Source organism: Spermophilus citellus, assembly GCF_964194105.1.
Source record: "Spermophilus citellus genome assembly, chromosome: 2".
Classification (NCBI taxonomy): Eukaryota; Metazoa; Chordata; class Mammalia; order Rodentia; family Sciuridae; genus Spermophilus; species Spermophilus citellus.
The window spans coordinates 255,397,833-255,420,741 of record NC_138183.1 but is presented as its reverse complement, the minus strand read 5'-3'; the positions used below and the strand labels follow the sequence as shown (position 1 = coordinate 255,420,741).

At 62.1% G+C, this 22,909-nt stretch overlaps 1 protein-coding gene across 2 annotated transcripts in view; it reads left to right on the top strand.

Moving 5' to 3' along the window:
- The window catches only part of KCNQ1 (potassium voltage-gated channel subfamily Q member 1), a 313,157-nt gene that overhangs the window by 94,253 nt on the left and 195,995 nt on the right, over nucleotides 1-22,909 (top strand). For both annotated transcript variants that reach the window (XM_081280808.1, XM_081280807.1), the window contains exons 3-8: nucleotides 12,431-12,557; nucleotides 13,015-13,093; nucleotides 13,595-13,691; nucleotides 14,507-14,647; nucleotides 21,490-21,600; nucleotides 22,557-22,652. In XM_081280808.1, the coding sequence (XP_081136934.1) occupies nucleotides 12,431-12,557; nucleotides 13,015-13,093; nucleotides 13,595-13,691; nucleotides 14,507-14,647; nucleotides 21,490-21,600; nucleotides 22,557-22,652 (651 nt within the window). The remainder of the gene's footprint in view (nucleotides 1-12,430; nucleotides 12,558-13,014; nucleotides 13,094-13,594; nucleotides 13,692-14,506; nucleotides 14,648-21,489; nucleotides 21,601-22,556; nucleotides 22,653-22,909) is intronic.

Genomic DNA, 22,909 nt, shown 5'->3' with positions numbered 1-22,909 from the left:
CCAGGCTTCACATGCTCATGTAAATCTTGCAATCAGCCATCGGTTTCCATGAAAAAAATGAAACCCTGCTGGGATTCCGACGGCCTTGCACTGGTGGGGAGACGGGCTCCAGCGTTCCCCGAGTTTTCTGACTGGGGGAACACGCGACCATATACCTGGAATGCCGTGTAGCTGGTGGGACCCAGGACACAGAACTTGCTAGATATGTCACTAAGTGCTTTGTACTTGTGAAGCGGCTTAAGTGACGCCTTTTCTCCATCCCATTTTTGGACTGTTGGCTGCTGGGATGTAGAAGTACCGCTGATTTTTTCATATTGACCTTGTGTCCTGTGTCTTTGCTAACCTAATTAGCTCTAGAGGGATTTCTGTTCATTTGTTTTTGTTTGTTTTTTGTAGATTCTTTAGGATTTTCTATGGAGACGATCATGTTGTCCCAAATAAAGTTAATCTTATTTTTTCCTTTCCAATCCATATGCTTTTTATTTCTTGCTTCTCCCTGACAGCACTGGCGAGGCCTCCCGCTCCACTCTCAGTGGTGAGGAGAGAGCAGATGTCCCTTCCTGCTGCTGGCGCGGAGGGCAGAGCACTGCTCTTTCCGTGGGAGTGACGTTCGCTGTGGGGCTTCTGCAGGTGCTGTTGACCAGGCTAGATTCCTTTTCTTCCCAGTTTGCTGGGAACAGAGAGCCATCAAGAACGGCTGTTGGACCTCTGTCAGCCGCCTCTGCCCTGCCGAGATGGCCGCCCTCCTCTCCCCTCTTGCTTGGGAACCCAACTGATTTCAGAGTGGAACCCTGCATCCCTCATGAGGCCCACTTGGTCCTGAGGCGCACGGACCTGCTGAGACTTGTGGACCGTGACCCACGCCGCGCAGGGTGGCATCTGTTCCGTGTGCCCATCCTGCCCTTGGCTGTGCATCAGAGGGAGCTGGGAGGCGTCGGCCGCCCGCCGTCTTGTGGGAGCTTGGTGTTTCTCCCTGGTGTGTGGGGGGGGACTCATGAAGCCCTGTGGGTCTGCAGTTTCTGGTGGGGAGTTTTGCACTAGTGTTAGCAGGCCAGGCTCTCTGGTTGTCTCTTCAAAGGTGTTTGTCCCCAAGGAGCAGACGTCCTCCACTGCATATAGACACAGACTACCATGGGAGACCTTCCTGAGCAGTTTAGGGGCTATGTGGCCCCCAAGAGTCAGAAGGCAGCCCTGGGCAGGGGGACCCACCCCAGGGACCCCAGAGCTGCTCCTAGCCCCTTGCCACCCCACCTGCTGCTGGCTACCCAGTGTCACGTCCCTCCCCAGCCATCCTGCGCAGGATGTGGTGGGAGCTGGGGTCAGACCTGGTGCTCCCTTTTAGCTCTGCTCCTCTGGAAGGCAGCCCCTTCCCCAGGGAGTGAACCCAAGGAGACAGGCTCCAGAGCCCAGGACAAGCTGCTCTGTGTGTCCCCTTCACTGTGTAAACTGCAGCCCTAAAACAACACCGTGCTTCTGAAGTTGTTCACATATTAGCTCTTAAAACAGCAAAATCCGTGCACAATTTCCTCTCAATCCCTTAAAACATTCCTGAAAGGAAAAAAAAAACTGTCTAAATTCACCGCCTGTCATTAAAATCTCTAGATCTGCAAAACGAGCAGGGCACCCGGCCGTCGGTAAACAGCGAGAGGGCTGCGGACTCGCCCGGCGCAGCCCCTGCCTGGCCTCTGCAGCCCTAAACGCAGGGATCTGGGCACAGCACTGTGGCCTCTGCTGGAGGGACCCGTCCAGAACAAGGCACCCCAGCCAGGCGCTGCCCCCCAGTCTCTCTGCTCTGCTGGACTTAAAGTCCTGCGTAAATTCTTAACCAGGACACTTTAGTGGGCTCCAGGTGGGACCCCCTCTCCGTTCCAGCCCCCCGTAAGGGAGCTGTGGGGGTGGGGCTTCATGGTGTGAGGAGGCACCAGCAGTGGCCTGAAAGTCCGTTTGGCGGCTGGAGGCGGGAATCGCCTGCCGGGAAGGGGAGGCTGTGTCCTGAGCACGGCGAGGCTGCCTGCCAGCTCCCCGTCCTGGGGCCCACACTCCTCCGCCACAAGTTGTCAGGGGCTGACGGGGGGCCGCTCCGTGTGCAGAGGCCCCAGGTGTGACTCGGGGCTCAGGGCCTGTGCTCCAGGCAGCTCCATCTGCCCTTCCCACTGCTCAGAGTGTCCCTTCCACACACCCATCTTTGACCTGCTGGTCCTCGGACTGGATGCTCCAGCTGCCCGAGTCCGTCCTCGGAGCAGGAGTCCCGTGGTGTGGGGAAGTGGCAAGCCACACGCCCCCACAGGAGCAAGCGCGCCCTCACCAACGCAGTGGGGACCCTCCTGGGAGAGGCATATTTCTGGACATCTGCAGGGACTTCGTCCACTCTCTGGCCTGGCCCGGGTGACAACCTGGTGCCACTTGCTGCCCCAGCAGGTCAGAAGCCCAGGACTGGGCATTAACCGTGTGGCTCCGTAGAAGGACGAGGGAGAGCCTGTCAGACCCCTCCCCTTGCTGGTGGTTTCTCGAGTCTTGTTTGGTCCTTGGTTTGTACATCACCTCCGCCCTTGTGCTCGTGTGGCACTATCCCTTGTGCCTCGGTGCCACCAGCCCTCTTGGGTGGGGGCCCCCGCTGTTCCGGTAATCTGGTCCCCACCACCTCACTTACCTAGGCACATCTGCAGCCCTGTTCCAAGCTGGTCCCACTTCGAGGCACTGCTAGGGAAGGGACCTGAGCCCATGGCTGGGGGGCTGAGGATGCTCGGACCCAGGACCAGCAGAGGATGTTGGAATCCAGGGGACACGGACTTCAGGGCAGCCAGGCTACCTGCCAGTGTAGAGTCACCTCACCTGCACTGCATGCTTGCCAACACGTTCTCTGCTGAGCTCTGTGCCTCCACATCAGGACAGAGACCCTCTGGCCTGCCTGGCTGTCCAGTGGTGCTGGAGATGGCTTTGTTCCCCACAGAGTGACAGAGGTGAAGCACAGGGAGAAAGAAGCCATACAGGAGGTCTCCTCCACTGGAAGGAAGCCTCAGGAAAGTGGAGTGGAAACAGACTTGAGATAGGCGCTTATTCAGTTCTGTAGAGAACCAGGGGAGCTCAGAGTGCAGTTAGATGTCCAGACTCAAGAGACACCAAGGGAACAGCAGTGCACCCATCAACTAAGAAATGTCAGAGCGCGAGGACCAAACAGGTACCACCTCAAGTGTGAAAAGGAAGAGAATCAGATCAAATGAATCCAATTGTACACTAAATATAAATGTCCCGAATTCCTCTGTTAAAGACAGAGAATGTCAGGAGTATCCGTGGTTTGTTTGTTTTCTGTTTTGCAGCTGGGAATCAAATCCAGGGCCTTGCACATGCTAGGCAAGTGCTCTACCACTGAGCTACACCCCACTCTGATTTTTATTTTAAACAGATGAATCGTTCAATAGAATTAAGCAAACCTAACCAATAATTGACTATTGAAAAATAAAAGGATGGCCAAAAATATGCCAAGAAACTACGTTCAGGGGAAAAAAAACAAACAGGGAGGACATTATTGTCAACAGTGAAGTCCAGATATGATGAGTGTGGATGACGGATGGCACCACTTATGGGGGGAGGCCTAACTATAAATGTTAAGGCAACTAACAGCATAAACTGTGTAAAGCTAAACCAGTGTGCAGGGAAGAGCAGGTTAAACATGGAAGGTTTATGCACCTCTTGCAGAACAATTCTAGCAGACACAAAGCAAGGACAGAGACTCAATTGTTGTGATCCTGAGCAGTTCCCTACTCTAACAGGAAACTGAAAAACCTGTTCCTATGATCTAGCTGTGGAGCAGATATCCACTACTTTACCCCCTTCAAACAGCCACCAGGGCTCAGGTCACCGGCCTGCAGCCTGAGCTGGGCTCAGACCTAGGTGGGAAGCTCCCCCCCAGGAGCCTAGCAGGGCTGGCACGAGGCCCCTCTTCCCAGGAGCGTTCTGAAACTGCATTGCTCAGAGCTGGTCTCAGAAGCGAGCGTTCCAGGGGGTGGAAGTGCCAGGAGACTGCCACATCCTCCGTGCATCCTTCCTGCCTTCCCTGGTCACAAAGCCCAGTCCGTAGGGGGAGTGGCAGAGAGTGCCAGGACTGTTTCAGACCAGATCTCTGTTTCTGGATCCCAATAATGGAGACATTTTGTTTCCTTATGCCCACAGGACATTTTTGAAACAATTTGTTAAATTGTTTAAAGAACCTTAATACATCTCAAAATAGGGAGATTTAACTGGACAGATTCTCTGATCAAAACCCAATGCGAGCATAAATACATTGTTAGAATATGGGGGGAGCTAACTGACTGTTCTGCTATTGAGCAATGCTGTCCTGGACAAGAAGGAGAAAGGGGACGTGGGGGACGTGGCGAGGTGGCTGTGCCCTAAACCATGCAGCAGGGAAGGCCCTTGGTCTCTGCCCCATCCAGCGCTGATGCCAATCCCCTGCCACCACCCACAGTGCCTGCTGGGCTTGGTGACGTGGGCAACTCCGCAGAGGGTGCCCTTCACCCCTCATATGGCTGTAGTGAGGCGTGTGCGCCTGTGCCTGTGTGCCTCCTCGTGGAGCCTGCTGAGGCCTGCCCTCTGAGGCCATGGCTTGGTTTGGTGGGCTGGGCCGGGCAGCCCTCTGCGGTTGCTTGTTTGGGATCTCTGGGGGCCCAGTTTGGGGCGGGGTCAGTGGGCTGGCCTATGGGCCTCTTCTCAGCACCGCCTGCCTCCTCCACCCCATTAGGTGTCGCCGGCTGCTAAGCCCTGTCTGCCTCCTGACCTCGAGAACACCCAGGCCGGGAGGAAGGTGCGGGCAGTGCATGGGCACCCCCACCTCGCTAGCTCACAGCGAGCAGGGTCCCATGGCTGGAGGCACCTCATTAAACCACCTGAAATGCATGTAACTCTAGTCAGCCTCCACAAGGCACCGGCAGCACATGTGGAATTAAAGTCACTGAGGGGCCTTCTCCCCACCTGGGTGGGCAGCCTTTATTCAGGAGGCTGGGCCCAGAAGCCTGCAATCCTGGGAAGCATTTGGCCCTGATAATGGATCCAGGAATGTGCTGGGCCCACGGGTGTGGCCTGAGTCTTGTCTTGGCCCTCTCTGCCCAGAGATGCCCCCCACTATGCACACACAGGGCTGGCCACCCCGGCTGCTTCCTGCTCAGACCCATCTGTGGTGCATGAGTGACAGGCACTGGGAATTACAGATGAGGAGGAGGCCTGGAGCCGAGCTCCTGAGCTGGCGGAAGGGACCACCCAAGCCCCGGCCTGCAGGTGGGGTTTGCTCAAGGGGCGCCCTTGGGCAGCACACTGCACTTCCATCATTCTGCAAGGCTGTCTTCTGGCTGGGATGACCACTAGGCCTGGAGAGTGTAGTGAGGTCTTTGGACGTGGCTCCCACTAGGCCAGAGGGAGGGGCAGGGAGACCTGGACCCAGCACCCAGAGCTGCCTGGGTGTGGAATACAGGGCAGGGGCCACCTAGCCCTACGGGCCGTGTCTGTGACCTTGGCCTCATGAGCTCCACAAGAGCCACCGTGGACATGAGCCTCATGCCACCTGCTAGAGGGGAGCCTGGGAGAGGACCAGAGGACAGCTGTCACACACTCGAAGGCCCGGCTGCCGGGTAGGTGGGAACCCTGTCCCCATGGTGACCAAGCAAACCTTGTGGCCTCTCCTGCTCAGTGTGGAGAATGGCCGCCTGGACAGCTGGCAGGTGGGGCTAGTTCTCGGGGGAAAGTGGCTCTGCGCTGCTCAGGGTTGCCCCAAGATCTATACTGCCCTCATGGCGGGGTCACAGAGCAACCGCTGATGCATGGCTGGTGGCATCCAGAACCCACTCCTGGGGAAGGCCACTGTCCCGGGGCTCTTGGCACTCAGATGGCCAGCTAGCAGTGGTCGGCTTCTCAGAGGCCTCGTCTTGTCCTGCTAGGACTCCCGTGGGCCCAAGGAAGCTGGCCCGTTTCAGGACACCTTGGGCACCCAGGTGTGGAGGGCCGAGCCTGCAGGCCGTGGACTGCGCCGTTCGGTGGGGCCCAAGGGAGCAAGGAACCACAGCGGTTCCACTACCATGTGGGCAGGCTCCGGCCCGGCCTCCTGGCTGTGCTCACAGACCAGGGGGCACTGGACAAGAGAGGGCCAGGGCAGGCAGGGGGACACTGGACAGGAGGGGCCCGGGGCAGGCAGGGGGACACTGGACAGGAGGGGCCCAGGGAAGGCAGGGGGACACTGGACAGGAGGGGCCCGGGGCAGGCAGGGGGACACTGGACAGGAAGGGCCCGGGGAAGGCAGGGGGACACTGGACAGGAGGGCCCGGGGCAGGCAGGGGACACTGGACAGGAGGGGCCCGGGGCAGGCAGGGGGACACTGGACAGGAGGGGCCCGGGGAAGGCAGGGAGACACTGGACAGGAGGGGCCCGGGGAAGGCAGGGGGACACTGGACAGGAGGGGCCCGGGGAAGGCAGGGGGACACTGGACAGGAGGGCCCGGGGCAGGCAAGGGGACACTGGACAGGGGGTCTGGGCAGGCAGGGGGACACTGGATAGGAGGGGCTGGGCAGGCAGGGGAACACTGGACAGGAGGGCTGGGCAGGCAGGGGGACACTGGACAGGGGGGCTGGGCAGGCAGGGGGGTCTCTCCTAGGTCCTGGCTCTGTCCTGTGCACTGGCCTGCCATCCTCGCTGCCTCCTCAGAGTGCCAGCACCCAGTGTCTCACCTGGCCAGACGGGGGTGGGGGGTGGGGCAGGGGGCATGGCACCTGCCCCAGGCCAGGGCTGCTCTGGTGGGGGAGGGTGCTCCCCAGGGCTGGCGGCAGCATGGCTGGAGGGCTCCAGCTGTGCCCAGCACATGTCACCCGGGGCCCAGGAGCCCTCCACGTAGGCTGGCGGCTGGGAGCAGCTGGCCACAGGCAGGCCCTGGGACAAAGGGCGCTTTGAGCAGCCTGCAAGCCTGCGTCGCGCCCCGGCCAGCTGACCCTCCCAGGGACGCCGAGGCTGGTCTGCTGTGGCTTACGGGGCCCACATTGAGTTGGAACAGCTGGTCCTAAAGCCCACTGGCTGGTCTCTGCTACAGAGACCATTATCCCCCTGCACTGAAGCCCCCAGGCTTAGGAGGGCAATGCTCTAACCCCAGGACCCCACAGCCCCGGCCTGTGCCAGGAGCTCCAGCCAAGGGTCTCGCAGGCCTGCTTCCCTGAGTCTGCCCTGTTCAGCATTCACAGGGCCCCCAGAGAGGCCGGCCAGGCCTCCGCCCCCTCTCACTCTCTGGGCCTTCCTGCCCTGACCACCCCTCTGTAAGGCCTAGTCCTCAATCCTCAGTCGTTGATGTTTTGCTCTCTTTAAAATTAACTGCTCCTTATGAGATAACATGACGGTGACATCAGAGACGCCTCTGTGAGCTTCCTTCATTGTCCCTCCCAGAGGGGACGCAGCCTCCCTGCCGGCCACCTCACTGCCCTCTGCATGACAGTGGCCTGCAGGGCTCTCCTCACAGTGTCCAGACCCACGAGCTGGCAGCTGGGTCCTGGCCGTCTGACTCTCTGGGGCCACAGACTGTGGCTGCTGGTGGCCTAGAGGCCCAGAGGACACCCAACCCAAGGGGCTGCCAGGCTCACTGTGGTGCACCTCACGTGTCCCAGCATGCACTGCTGCACTTGGTGGCTGGTGGCATTCTAGCCACAGGGCTGCACAAACCTGGTCCAGCTCCGGAGGGCTCCCACCACCCAGGGGGACCCCGGTGCCTTCAGCCACGCTCCTCCCAACCCCCGGCCCCCGCTTGCTTTCATTTTTAAACTGTGGTTAAGACAGACACCACCCAAGATTCCCCATCCGGACTGTGGTTAGGCACGTGGTCCAGGGCGCTGGGCACGATCACCCTGCTGTGCGCTGTCACCGTCACCCACCCCCAGAACATCCTCATCTTCCCAAACTGGCCTTGTTCCGTCAAACGCCGACTCCTGCTCTCTGCCCTCTCCCTCCCTCCTACCTGGTGACGTGGGGCCTCAGGCTAGACACACACTGCTTGTCCTCGGTGCCTGGCCTGCCCGCCTGAGCAGTGTCCCCAAGGTGAATGCCTGTCATGGCCTGCATCTGCATGTCTCTCCGCTCAGGGGGTGGACGGCCTTCCGCTCACTCGGGGCTGATGTGGCCATGGCCACGCCGCGTCTCCTCAGCCCTGCTTCCTGTCTTCGGGTGCAGACCTGGCTGGAACTGCCCAGCTGACATGATGATGTTGGTTTTTTCCCGGAATTGTTGAGAGAGAACTTTCTAGAGCAGTTCTGGTTCTCAGCAGAAGCGAGTGGACGGAAAGTTCACGTCCCCACTTGACAGCCTGATGGCGCAGGCTTCTGTGGCCTGTTCTGGGGTGGCCACCCTAGCTGCAGGGGCTGCGTCTCAGGGTGCTTCTGCCTGCCTTTCCACGGCTGGCGACGGTGACACCCTTGCACGAGTTTAAGGCCAGTGGTGGATCTTTGCACAGACGCCCACCCAGGTCCAGGTCCTAACGACCTTAACCGAGTCACTGGCTTTGTCTTCTCATTGAGTCGTGTGACCACTGCCAGGTGCAAGGAGCGGCAAGAGGCCCGTGGGTCTGGGTTTCCGCTTGGGGTGGGCCAGGGGCTGCGTCCGGCAGACGGGCTCTGCAGGGGCTCGTTGGGAAGTGCACCTGGAACCAACTGCCTTCAAGTCTGGTCAGAAAAGCCCACAGCTGGCCGTGGAGGGCCAGCGCGGGGAAATGCCCGGCCTCCCCTTGTGCCCCTGCTCCCAGGGCACCTGGAGGGGCTCTGCTGGCGCTTGATGCCTGGCCGCCTCCTCCCCGGCCTGGGAGGAAGGAGGCACTGCGGTCATGGGGCCTTTAGGCCTGTGCCTCCTCAGGGCCCTTGCCCCTCACTCCAGCCTGGCCTGGACTCTTGTGTCATCCAGTACCCAGCTGTCCAGGGTGGCTGGTGGTGGCTGCCATGTCTCTGGGTCACCACCCCCTCCCAGACTACCTCCTGTCATGTCTGGGATTCTATCGCTGCAGCCCACAAGCCACTGGCCTGTACCCCTCTCCCCACCACGGGGCTGCTCCCAGACCCCTGCACTCCCAGGTATGTCCCTGTGGGGTAGCATCTGCCCTCTGAGGTGGGGCCTGGCCTTGCTGCCCCAGGCCCACTTCCAAACCTGAGGATGACCATGCATGCCCCATCCCACCTGGCAGACCCTCCTTGGGCTCTAGTCCTCCCCTCTGCCAGGCTACAGCAGGTGACCCCACAGCCCCCAGAGGGGCTTTGCTCCCTGAAAAACAGGCAGCAGAGGCCCTGCTGTGGGGGGCTTGGTGGAAGCTGAGGATCTGAACTTGGTGTGGAGACATGTCCCCAGACCTTCCTCCAGGAAGCCACCTGAGCCAGGAGGCAGCCTTGCTTTGGTCTGAAGGACAGTGGCCAGGATGTGAGTGGCCCCTGTATTCCTCTATTCTGACTGGTCTCAGCAGAGACCCTGGGTCCTGGCCCAGGACGCCTCCTCACATCGGTGGACGGCACTCAGGGTGGTGCTCCTCGCCCTGGGCCAAGATCCTGACCCTGGTCTTGCAGGTGGCTCCTGGTTCTCCCTGAGAGGCCCTTTGGGAGGCAGAGATGCTGGGCACCTTCAGGGGAGCCCCTAGGGCTGGGGGTTATCAGTGGGTGGTTCTGCAGGTGTGGCGGGTGGGCCTACCTGAGCTGTGGGGGAGCCAGGTGGCCTGGACAGTCGGCAGACCTGGAGGGTAGCAGGCAGGCACAGTGAGGTGGGGAGGGCATCCCACATACGCAGCTCCGAGGACCCAGGGCCCCTGGGTGCCTGGGGCCAGCAGGGAGGCTCTCAGCAGGCACTAGGCCAAGATACCCACGTGGCAGCCCGTAGACCTTGACCCTACAGTGGACAGTGGGGGGCACAGGAGAGGGACCGACGGCAGGTTCCTGGGACACACCTGGGCCTTTAGTTACACTTCATGGCTGGTTGTACGGCCTGAGCTGCAGGAGAGAGCCTCAGGCCCACCCCCACCAGAGCAGAGCGCGCCAGACTGGGAGCATGGTGGGGTCAGCAGGCTCTGGCCTGCTGCCTGCGGGGGTGTGGCAGAGGTTGGCTCCCAGTGCCCTGCACCGTTCTCCAAGCCAGCGGGCATTGGGGTCCGAGTCGTTCCCCATCACTCCGCCCCTGAGCCATCCAAATGCCACCACTTCAAGGTGTACCCAAGCACATCAGTGCTTCAACTCTGCTTAGGATGCTGGGGAAGGCTTTTAAATAATCAAAAAGTACTTCAACATGAGGGAAACTTGCTGTGTGGTCAGTCAGCGGGCACGGGCTGCTGCCCCTGGGGTGCTATTGCTTCCCACCAGGGCCACCAGTGGTCAGGGGAGCCATCTCCCATGAAGCCACAGGCACCCCCACATCGGCGTCAGGCACCAGGAGCTTGGTGTTTGATGTTAGCCAAAGACACACCGTGCCACAACAGTGTCCCTTAGCGCCAGCTCCTCAGAGACCCCAGCCACGCCAGTGCCTGCTTCTGGTCTCTCAGCCCCTTCCTCCCTCCATTCAGCCGGCAGATGCACCCTGAGTGCCAACCAGGGCAGGCTCGGCTCTGGGAAGGGGGACGCATCTGCCTGGGTGGGCTCAGCCACTCCCCAACGGCACCCCCCCAAGTTCCCAGGAGCTGAGGGCAGAGCTGGGACCAGAACCCTCGGGGAAGCCACCGAGCCTGTGGTGCCAGCACCCCTGGCTCTCCCTTGGGCCACCCCAAATTCTGGGTCACATTCCCCACGCTTTTTTGCATGAGAAAGGCATTAAACTTCTCCAAACTGTCTCCTGTTGTCCACTGAGCTGGCCCTGAACACAGGCTGGATGGCGTGAACATTATTCTGTCCTAATTAACAACATTTGGGAGCCAGAGATGGCAGCATCCAGCCACCCTCTCAGTGATTCCCTGGCAGGCCAGTGGTGTGGGGCAGTGCCAGCCAGTCTCACCCAGTCGCACAGCAGCCTTCCCATGCTGGACTCCCAAGGGAGGGCGGGCAGGGCTCCAGCTGGAGCAGGCCTGCAGGCCGCACGCGCTGTGGCTTCGCGGGTTTGTGCCATCCCCTGCTCCACATGGGGGACTGGTTCAGCCTCCAGCCTGGGCTCCCCGCGGGGCCTCCTGCACGCCCGCGTTGGCTGGGAGCTGGGTTGTGGGCTGCAGGCCATGCCAAGTGCACACTGGTATTAGTCCTCACCTTGCCCACCGCGGTACAGACGGGGACAGCGAGGCCCAGGGCAGGAATCGGCCCCGAGGCTGTCTTCCTACCCCATTGGAAACCTCTGCCTTGTGGGGTTGGTAGGAAAGAGAAGGCGGCACAGCAGCCATCGGGGACCCCGGAAAGTGGGCGGCCCGGGGCTGCCTGCCTGGTCCTGGGGGAAGGGCAGTCCTCAGCAGCCTGGGGGAGCACAATGGAAGAGGCTGCTCACTTCAGACACCCTGGTTCCTGGGACAGTGGCCACGTGCTGGGAACCTGGCTGGCTGCTCTCAGGCTGCGAGCGGGCCACCCCTTGGCAAGGCAGCCACAGCTCTGCCCTCCAGACACCGTGCGTAGGACAGGTCCCCGGGGCCACACCTGGAGACAAGATGCTGACCCCTCCCTGAGTGCTGGACCACAGGGAGCCAGGGCTGAGGCCCTGCCCCACACTGGGCCTTCCCTACCATTTCAGGGGCTGTGAGAAGGAGCAGGAATGGTATGGGCTCGGTGACAGCTGGGGCAGGCCTCAATGTCACCTCTGGGGTCCCATCTGGGACGGGAACCCTCTGCCTCACTGTTTTGTTGAGAAGGCTAATGGCCGCTTCTTCTGGACTTGGTTCCACACCATTCTTCCTCATTTGTCCACTGTCTGTCCCCTCATCCAACCCTGTCCCTCTCTACTACAAATTTCTGTCCATCCAGTCCCGTGACCCAGATGCCAGCCCACTCCCCAGAGCACCTGACTCCAGAGCTTGTGGGGGCCTCTGCACCTCCTCACGCCCCCAGCCCCCACCCTGGGCCCTCGCACACAGGCCCAGTCCAGGCCACCAGAGGCAGCTGCCACGCCCCAGTGGTGTGGCTGTGCGTGAGACGAGGGGACAGTCCCAGAGGGCAGATGTTCTCCACCCCACCTTGAGAGGCAGGGCCTGGGTTTTGGGGCATCATCTGGGGCTTAAATTAGTTCTGGCCACTGTGTGGTCAGGCAAGGTCACCCTGGCTCAGCAGGACCCTGGTCTGAAGAGCAGCGACTCCACTGGGGTCCACTGTGGGTGGCCCTGGGTTTAGGCCACTGGCTTCTCCAGGGGGGTGTCACATGTAGGCACCATCTTTCCCCCGACAGGGAGGAGGCCTGCTGCTAGGGGTGGCCTTTGGGAAAGGACACTGGCGCGGGAGCCTGTCCGTGCCGCGAGCTCACGCCCTCCCTCCTTCCTCAGGAGATCGTGCTGGTGGTGTTCTTTGGGACGGAGTACGTGGTCCGCCTCTGGTCTGCAGGCTGCCGCAGCAAGTACGTGGGCGTCTGGGGACGGCTGCGCTTTGCCAGGAAGCCCATTTCCGTCATCGGTGAGTCACGCCCCCCCCCCAGACGCTTCACCCCAGCAATCACCCCAATTGCAGCTACCACCAGCATCCTCCAAGGACCCAGGGCCCTGCTGCTCTGCCTGCCTGTGACAGGCAGGACGCCACCCAGCTGGGTGACCACCCGCCTGGTCCCTGCCAGGTTAGACTGCTCAGGAGTTGGTCTTTCGCAGCCTTCTGGGACCCTCCTCGGCATGGCTTGGCAGGGGGACAGTCACCATGGTGGCCTGAGGTCCAGGCTCTGTCCTCTCTGGCCCCTGCAGGCTCTGGCTGGGGCCAGGGTTCCCGTGGGTGCTCGGAGCCTCTCCAGCTCTGGCACTGCTGGCTCCCCACCCAGTTGCTCCTGGGTCCTGTCGTGGGGCCCCATCCCCTTCCCCGGGAGTGGGCTGTGGCCCGTGCCCCGTGGCTGCCACGGGTCACATGAGCCACCCCTCCTCCACAGACCTCATCGTGGTGGTGGCCTCCATGGTCGTCCTCTGTGTGGGCTCCAAGGGCCAGGTGTTCGCCACGTCCGCCATCAGGTACGCAAGCTTGGCCCTCCCTGCTGGCCTCCCCCCACAGGCTGGGAGGGAGCTCATCGGCCACCACACATCCCTCCTCCCAGGGAGGGTGCTGAGCAGAGGGCTGGAGCGGGCGGGTCCTCGAGACTCAGGCCGCCCTGGGTGCAAGACCCACACCAGAGCTCCTGGCTTCTGGGACTCGGGTGTGACCTGACTGTCTGCTGCTCATCTGTAAACTGGGGTGACCCTAGGGCCTCCCCAGAAGGCAGTCTGGGGACCAGGGGAATTTGGAAATGTCAGATGATCCCAGCCGTGACCCTATGGCGAGTGGGTGGACAGAGCCAGTTGAGGGGCTGCACTGGGAAGGGGATTCAGAGGTACCTGACCAGGGGTCTGCACGGAGGTGAGATGGTCCCAGCCAGCACAGAAGTGCACCTGTCTCACCTTCCCGTCCACTGTCCCCTGGGCCCAGGTGCCCCCGGGACAGCTGTGGTCCTCTCAGTCCTACCGTCTCCTTCCCAGGGGGATCCGCTTCCTCCAGATCCTCCGGATGCTGCATGTGGATCGCCAGGGAGGCACCTGGCGGCTCCTGGGCTCTGTGGTCTTCATCCACCGCCAGGTGGGTGGTCCCAGGTGGGGTGCTGGGGACCGGCTGAGGGCGAGACAGAGGGCAGAACGGTCATTACCAGGACAGCTTAACACACACGTGGCCCACCTGGGGCGAGGTGCAGGGTGTGAGTACTCTGGGCCCCAGTCGAGCAACCTAGGGCCAGGTGGGTGCCAGGGCACAGGGTGCAGGGATAAGGCCCAGAATCCCATCCCCAACCTGAGCCTGCTGGGGCACTCCGCCCACACTTATGTGCCAGCACCTTTAGCCTGCCAGGCCAGTGTGAAAATAAAGCCACCTTCCTTTAAGCTGGGGACCAAGGACGGTTAGGTAAACGGAAGAGAAAAGCAAAATGCAAAAAACCGTGGTCTCTGAGGCTCAGAAACCTAGATCCAGGCCACCACAGACAACCCCATGACACGGGCTCCGGACCCGGCACCCTTTCCCCTGGGCCTCCGACTGGCACAGGCCACACCTGCCCAGGCTCTGAGGGACAGGGGGTGCCCTTCATCTCACAGAAGTTCCACCCCACTGTGAGCAGTCACTGGCCAGCAGAGGCTGCCCAAGTTAGTCCAAGGCGCTAGCTGGAGTTGGCTCGCTCCTGGGTGGCAGAACCCAGGCCCGCCGTCTCGGAGCTGTGACCCATGGAGTTTCATCCCTGTGTGCGAATCACACTGCGTCCACGCGGCATGGCCTGGTAGATGCTGGACCTGCTGCCAAGGCAGGGCCTCGCTGCCTTTTATGTCGGCCTGAAGCCTTTTCACTGAGGGCGCCCCGTCCAGGGTGCTGCGAGCCGCGGGCTGACGCTGTCCCTTCTGCTGGCCTAGGAGCTGATAACCACACTCTACATTGGCTTCCTGGGCCTCATCTTCTCCTCCTACTTCGTGTACCTGGCCGAGAAGGATGCAGTGAACGAGTCGGGTCGCATTGAGTTCGGCAGCTACGCGGACGCGCTGTGGTGGGGGGTGGTAAGTCAGGGCCTCCGGGATGGGGTGTCCTGGCTGGGCCACTGGGGGCTGGGCTGAGGAGGTGCAGGACGTGGGCTCTACTTCCCCAAACCCCCTGCCTCGTTGGTAGGGGCTCCTCATCTGAGCAGAACCCTGTGCCCAGGTTCACACTTGAAGCCAGCAGTGCAGGCCCCACACTCAACACAGCATGTGCTGGGGTCTTCAAGTTCTTCAACTTTGAACTTGTGTTTTGAAGAAGTCTGAGGGGCCAGGCTGGGCCACCAATGTCCCTCCAGGAGTTGGTGGCTGTCATATAGCCTGGGAGTGCTCCATCGTGGACTGGCTTCAGGGCTGCTCCTGCAGGGACGTGGTGCCCCCAGTAGCAGTGGCTCCGGCGGGAGTGCAGCTGTAACTCCACCCACCTCCGTGCCATCTCCCCTCAGCCAGAGGCCACCAGGCCTGGGAGATGCCTTCACACCGGGCAGCCCTGGGAGGAGGTGCAGAGCCTGGGCAGTTCTCAGGCCAGACTCGAGCCATGGCTCCTGAGCTCAGGCGTGCTTGGCCAGGGAGAGCAAGGCTGGTGATGGCCCTGGCTGGGACCCAGCAGCAGAGAGGAGAGAGGGCAGCCCACAGAGCTGGGCCGTGCCTTGGGAGCAGCACAGGTTCTGGGGCATGGAGCGGGGCAGGCCACCGTGCCCGCCCAGGCCCGGGTGCCCAAGAGCTGTGTTCGGGAACGAAGGGCCTTGCTCACGGGCTCCCGGGCTCCTGCCCTTCCCCCACCATAGGGGAGGCCACTGAGCTCATGGAGGGTATGGGCACAGGGTCCTATGTCCCCCATGAGGTGGCCACACAGTAGGAGCTCCTGACGCTGGCCAAGTCAGTGTGTTTTTTAGAAGCTTCCAACATGCCAGGCAGCTCCGGGAAGTCCAGGACATGCTAAACGTGCTGACACAGCTCCCAAGCTGGGCAGGCCCAGATGCAGCCTCTGCCCGCCTCCTGGGGGCCCGTGTCCCTCGGCCCTGGTGTGGCAGGCCTGAGCAGGTTTGGGCAGGAGGGCTCAGCCTCCAGGAAGGGAGCCTGCCTGTTGGGGGCACAGGCTGCCCGAGCCAGCATCCCCTGGTGGTTGATGGGCAGTGGAGGCCAGGGTGCAGCTGGAGGGAGTGGGCGACGGCCTGTGGGAAGGCTGGTGAGGGGTGCCCAGTCCTGGCGCTGCCCCGCCTGCCTTTCCAGCCGCCTGTTGGAGCTGCTCCCCGACCTGGCCCCCGGCCCCGGGCCCCCCGGCCCCCCCGGCCCTCAGCGGAGCCGCGCTCCCACTCCCACACCTGTGCAAACATCCGCCCGCCGGCCGGGAACACGGCCCCTTTGTGCCCGGCTTGGCACCGGTGCCCCTGCCTAGCCGTCAGCTGCAGCCTGCACCTCGGCCACCATGCACCCTGGCCTGGCCATTGTCCCTGTCAGGCCCTGCACCCTGGCTGCCCAGGGCCCCCCGCTGCCCTGCTTAGGGGCCAACAACTCCATTCACAGAGCGGCTGCCCCTGCAGCTGTCGGCGGGAGAGGCCCCGAGGCGGAGTTGGGTGGTGTTCCTGGCACTTGTCGGAGGGACAGAGCTGAGCAGCGCAGGCCGGGGGCTGAGTCCCAAGCACGTGTCTCCTCTCGGGGAGTGAAGCAGCCCCCCAGGGCTCCCCGTGGGGCAGATGGGGGATGGGTGGGCCAGGGAGAGGCACTGTATTGGGAGCTACCACAGGGCAGCGGGGGCTTTCAGGAGGCCCGGCCTTTCTGACCCCTGCTGCGTGCCGTGGGCCTCGCCTGGACTCAGCCCCCCACATACCCACAGCCCAGAAGAGACTTAAAGCAGGGACCCTAAGATAGGCATCTGGGCGCAGAGTCCACCTGGACAGGTGTGCACCTCCCTTGCCCAGTGGACTGGAGACGGGGTGCCTCGCTGCCCAGCCCATGCTTGTGGGGAGCGTGAATCCACAGGTTGATCTGCCCATCTCGTGGCTCCCCAGGCAGCGGCGGGTTTGCTTCCAACACCAGGCAGTTTCCACAGTAGATGTCTGTGGCAGTGCCAGGGCCAGGCGTCCTGATGCAGGATGGCAGTGTGCTCCTCGGGGCTCAGGGCTCCTCCTCACCTCTTGCTGCTGGGGACTCGGGTCCTGACCCCCCCCACACACACACACATCACCCTTTGCACGTCTCTCCTGTCTTAGGAGGAGGCTACACTGGATTTAGAGCCCACCCACACAATCCTCATCCTCGTCCTGTCTTTGAAGACCCTATTTCCAGATAAGATCGCAGTCTGAGGGAGGGCCGGTGGGTGTGAACTGGGGGAACAGGGTTCGGCCCAAGACCCCGGTCGGGGTCAACGCTGTGGGGAGGCTTTCCCCTAGCCGGCTCAGTTTCCACGGCTGCCAAGCAGGGCGGGGGCTCCATGCCCAAGAGTCCCCTCCCGTCCCCTCTCTGGGGAGGCCTCCTGGGCCCCGAGTGTGGCGCCCAAGCTCGGCTGCGAGGTGTCTGGGGAGACTTTCAGACTTCTTCTTTGCCCTTGGAACAAAACGCGTTTGTTTGTGTTGAAGTTTGAGTGCAGGCCCAGCAGCCCTTGCCCACACGGGCCCCTCTGTGCAGCGCCTGGGGGTCTCCAGGAACGGGCGGCTGCGGGGCTCTGTTTACCCCGTGTGTCTAAATTTAGAGTCTTGAGTGGAAAGGCCGGAACCCGCCCCCGCATCCAGCCTTTAACAGCCTGACAGCCCTTCGCCTTCACCTGGGGGTTCCGGGAAGCGCGGCCTCCTGGGCTGTGCTGTGTCCTGGCAGAGCGAGCCGAGAGGCCAGGGTTGAGGGGCCTGGGCGAGCAGGCCCTGTGGGACTGTGGGGGTCAGCAGCACCTTTGATGCTGGAGAAGCCACGCTGTGGGACGGGGGGACAGCATGCAGCCCCCATCCAGACAGGGTTCCTCCTGCCTGAGCTCCACGCGGAGCCTGCAGTGCGAGGCAGTGAGGGCCGGGTCCACAGGACTCCGCCAGAGAGCTCCTTCCAGATCCATCTGCGTTGTCGCATGAATAGGAGTCCATGAGACAGGTCCCGCTTCCTGCACCTGCCCACTGGCCAGCACCTGGGGGGTTTATCACCTGGACCCAGCAGGCCCATGAGGATGGTGCACAGGACTAACTTCCTCTTGGGGAAGGGACTTCAGCTCAGGCCAGTGAGGAAAGCCCCTGGAAGGCTCATCAGCAGAGCTCCCACCTACTCTCCAGCCCACAGACACAGTCACAGACAGACAGCTTCAGAAGCACAAGGAACGGACGCGGTGGGGAGAGCAGCCAGGCAGGGGTAGAGCCCCAAACGGGGCTGTCACAGCCCACATTCACCACGTCCCAGCTGGGTGGCCCTGCGCAGGTCACCCAACCTCTCTGAGCCTATCTGTGGCACGAGAATAAGGTCTGGACCCAACTGCAGGGATTGTCAGAGTTAAACCAGTGATACACAGAGAGCCTGGGCACCAGGTGTCCCCTGTGGTGTCTGGGCTGGCCCCCATCCTCCATCCTCCCTAAGAGGCTGTTCAGAAAGGACAGAATGAAGTCTGCCGTTCCCAGGTGCCCAGGCTCCCAGGCAGCCAGGGGGACCAGGAGTTGTGGGCTCCCCAGATGCAGGAGGGAGGAGGGGCAGCAGGCTCTGCTACTCAGGAGGGTGCTTGGTGTCACAGCCTGGTACTGGCATGGGTGTCTGTGAGCCGAGCAGCAGTGGCTTGCGTGCCCGGGGCCCAGGGGGTACTAGCAAGGAGCGACAGCGGCTGAGTCCTGTCTCCCTGGGTCTGCTGGCCCAGGGGTCATGCCGATCTGCCTTCCTGACGGCTGGCCACTGGGGACAAGTCATAGGCACAAGGACCATAAAACAGCTCATTCCTGAGCTGCTTGCGTCTGTGAATTCAGGAAAACAAACATCTCTGCAGGGAAGGCAGCTTCCTGGGGAGAGCCGGGGGAGGGAGTGGGGGCGGCGCTCTGGGAGCAGACGGCGGCTGGGCATTGTGGCCATCAGCAAGTGCCTTCCACGGCGGGGGCCCACCCGCCAACGTCCTGCTCTCCCTGTCCTCCTCCCAGCCCTGCCTCCTTCTAGCCGCCCAGCCCCAGCCGTGGGACCCCACTTAGATCCAGGAAGTGAGGGCGCGGCCTCAGAGCCCCGAGGAGGCAGCAAGGCAGGCGGTGGCCCAGCCCTGCCCAGCGGACGCGGTCTAGCCTTGACTTACACCTTTTAAATGAATCAAAATATTTTGCCAAAAACACCACAAGTAACTTAAAGATATTTAAATGATGCAAGACTGTTATTAACACGATGTTTACTAGGTATGCACAGGTCGCTGGTGCCCCCCAACACTGTGCCAAGGTAGCTGTGCCCGCGGGTCTGTGCCCTGCAGGGCAGCTGCTCTCAGACTGTCTCGGGACTCCTTCACACTCCAACAGAGCACTGCGTGTAGTGGGTTGTAGCTATTGGTACTTAAGGAAAACAAGAAAAACTTCAGCACCTCCATGCTGATTGAGCTAATAGGCCCATTATGTTTCTGTACATAAAATGATTTTATGAGAAGTTACTATATTTTCAAAAAAAAAAAAGTCACTGAAGGAAAAAAGTGCATTTCTACCCGTCGCCATGTGGCCTGGCTCTGGGAGAAGGTTAGTCCCCCGGGGTGCTGCCCACACACACACCACAGCATCTGCCTTGTGCCCAGGATGGTGAGCAGGTGAGCCTGACAGGTGGCATCTCACCATGTGGGACTGGCCGGGGGTAGGTGAGCAGGACATAGGGTCCCAGCCTCACCCACTTATCACAGGGATGTGACCCGTCTTGACACGGCCCTCTTCCCTGCTTCTCCAGCCCACCCACCACAGCCCCCTCCCAGTCTCATCTTCTTGACCCCACGCAGGATGGGCATACCCGGGGCAGGGGACTTGGCTTTGCCCGGGATGGCTCCTGGAGGTGCCCTACAGAGCAGCGGCAGAGCCGAGTAGAGGGGCGATGGCTCAGGGGTTCTGAGGGACGGAGAGGCTGCAGGTCAGTGACTGAGAGCAGCGGCTTCTCTCGAGGTTGTCAGAGACATAGGAGTCTCCCTGGTACCCGTGCCCCTGGTACTCATGCCCCTAGTACTCATGCCCCTGGCCTGCAGGGGCCGTCCAGGCTGGGTCGGGCCCTTCTGGCCAGTTCTGGTGCCTTGGCAAGAACTTGGAAAGCATCTGGACTAGACAGAGGGGCAAGGCCTTGCCCAGGCCCTCCCCTGGCCTTCTGTACCAAGGTGTCTAGGGTGGGGCTGTCCCCTGGGGCAGGGCAGGTGCTGTGTCTCAGACCCCCTGTCCTGCGGCCCCCCAGAGAGGCAGCCACGAGCCAGCCTCACATGGGCGCAGGACACCCGCAGGGCTCCTGAGCCACCCGTGGCCTGGCTTCTGCGTACGGGTAGCTGGGCCGTGCTTAATGGAATGAGGGCAAGCACGTGTGCCGTGTGAGCAAGACGCCTGGGCCCACGCACGACCTGTGTGCGGCATGCGGGGCGTTCTTGCGTCTGTGGCACGTTTGTGAGCGCGTGCCCATGTGCACAGGCCAGGGGTCCATGCTGAGAGACCACAGCGAATGGCTGCCCATGCACTCTGCCCGGAAAGCTCCACGTGGGCAGCGGGCAGTGGTGGACAGAAGGACCTGGCCTGGGTGAGCGCTCAGTCTGGGTGCCAGTGCCCATGTGCTCCTCTGTTGAGTGCTGCCAGCCCACCAAAGCCACAGTCCACCCGGCGCTTGGTGACATGCCGACGGCCCACGCAACCCTCCTGTCGCTGGCCTCCCTCTGCTCTCCCCCACACGGTGTCTGTGTGCGTCCCTGCCCAGCTCTCCCCCGGGGGCCTGAGGGCCACGGTGGGCTGGTGAGGGCCACTGAAGTTGACACTCTCTCCAGGCCACCCTCAGCTGGCGTCCGTCGAGTGGTGCGGTGCCACTCACACTGGCATCCTGGGGCAGGGGGTCAAATGGGGATGCCGTATAATTCCCGGCTTGGAAGGTCTGCCTGGGCCAGCAGGGGTGGTTGTCACTTGTTCCCAGAGGGTAAGGGCTGGACTGTCCAGCCTGGGCATGAGAGCATGTACCTGCCAGATGAGTCCGGCCTTGCAGCACCTGCGCCGCCTCAGCAGGCTCCGGGCCCACCCTGGAGGGGTCTGGGGAGACTCAGGTGTGACCCAGCAGCCTGGGAAGGGCCAGCGTGGGCTCCTGCGTTCCCACAGGACACCATGTTCAGCCTCGCCAGAGGCCCAGGAGCAAACCTCAGATGTCAGCAGGGCCAACCTGGGTGGGGGGGCAGCCCTCACTCCTCTTGTCCCACCACATGCCCTGGACAGAGGGTCCCCCACTGAGAAGAAGGCTCGAGCCTGTCCTGTTCTCAGAAAAGAGGAAAAATGAAACATCTGGAGCCCTGGGTGGCGGCAGGAAGTGGCGCGTCATCCCACCCAGCTCTCTGAGGATGGCTAGCCTTGGTGGGCGCCCCCGTCCCCCCTGGGGGCTGGTGCACGATGTTGGTGGCCAGGGGCTGGGGGCAGGTGGTGGGCCAGGGAGGCCAGGCCTCCCCTGGGTGGGCCTATGGCCACGTGCCCCACGCTGGTCACACCAAGTCCTTCTGGACGTCCCGCTGGGCTGTGTGTGGTCTGGAGCTGTCGGGGCCTGGGGACACCAGCGCCATGCCACCCTTCTCCTGAGCTGTGGGGCGGCAAAAGATGGCCCTGCCCTGGGGCCGGAGTCTCCTGTCAGTCTCTGCTCATCAGGACCGTGGGTCCAGCTGGGCAGAGGCCCTCCTGAGGCTCCAGGCCCACAGCTGCTGACCGCTGCACGCCTCCTTGCAGGTCACAGTCACCACCATTGGCTACGGGGACAAGGTGCCCCAGACCTGGGTTGGGAAGACCATCGCCTCCTGCTTCTCCGTCTTCGCCATCTCCTTCTTCGCACTCCCAGCGGTAGGTGCCCCTGGGGGAAACGCGGTCCCTCCCTCCGCAGACCCACTCAGCCAGGACGGTGCATGCCTTCCAGAAGGTGCTGTCCTCCAACACCTGCCTCCCTGGGCCTAGGACATGGCCCTCCCCTTCCTGCAGCTTCCGGGGGTCCTCTGTAACAGGGTGGGAGGTGGCCTGGCACAGCTCTGCATGCCAATGGTGGGGTGCAGACGAGGAGGCCCCGGAGGTGCCAAGCCCCTGCCGAGGCAGAGCGCATGAGCCTCCAGGAGCACTGCGGCTGGGAGGACGGCATCACCAGGGAGCCAGGGCAGAGCCTGGCAGCTCACGAGCTCACTGGGAGTGTGGCTGTGCACGCACGTGCCCTGTGGGTGTGCGGGCAGGTGTGCAGGCAGTGAGCACTACACATGGAGTATGTACACACGCTGCGTCCCCTGTGCGTCTGTTACACGTACGTCCTCCTTACAGGTGCACACGGCATCTGGTGCAGGCTGGTGTATCTGCATCGTATTCACACGGGAATGTGATGTGTGTGTGCACTGAGAATGCGTAACTCACATGCGATCACAGCGCATGCGTGTGAGTGCTGCTGCACGTGTTGGCATCCTACCTGCTGTGTGTGACCTGTGTCACTCACCCAGGCGAGGTGCGGCATCTGTATGTCCCTCTCCTGGTGAGAAGCAGCTGGCACCTCCCAGCCAGGGCGTGCCTTCTGACCCCAGCCCCTGGCCTGTGGGTGGTTCTTGCCTGGGTGTGTGCCAAGGGCTGGCCTCCTGGCTCCCCAAGACATCCCCAGGTTGGACGGAAGAAGTCCTGTGGAGTGGGCTCTGCCCTTGGCCAGCTGGGGCTGGGCTCCCTGTAGCACTGAGCAGGCCTGGCCCTCAGAGTGAGTACCCAGCACACTGGCCCTGCAGGGCATCCCTGAGTGCACGGTCCTGAGTGCCACCTGTCTTCCTTTCCAGGGCATCCTGGGCTCAGGGTTTGCCCTCAAAGTGCAGCAGAAGCAGAGGCAGAAGCACTTCAACCGGCAGATCCCAGCAGCAGCGTCCCTCATCCAGGTGCGCACTGAGCTCCACACCATGGCTGTATATGGTCACCTGCAGCCCCCATGCCCCCAGAATCGATTGTTCTTGGCCCCACGTGAACCCTTTGCTATGGACCAGCCCAGGGCACAGAGCCCCAGTGGGGAGGCATCTGCTCTCTGGGTCACAGGGGCCATGCGAGTGCAGGGCCTGGCTCCCACACAGGGCCACCCTGGGGGCAAGGGGACCAGGCATGGCCACGGCCACTGAAAATCTGATGTGGTCAGTCTGTA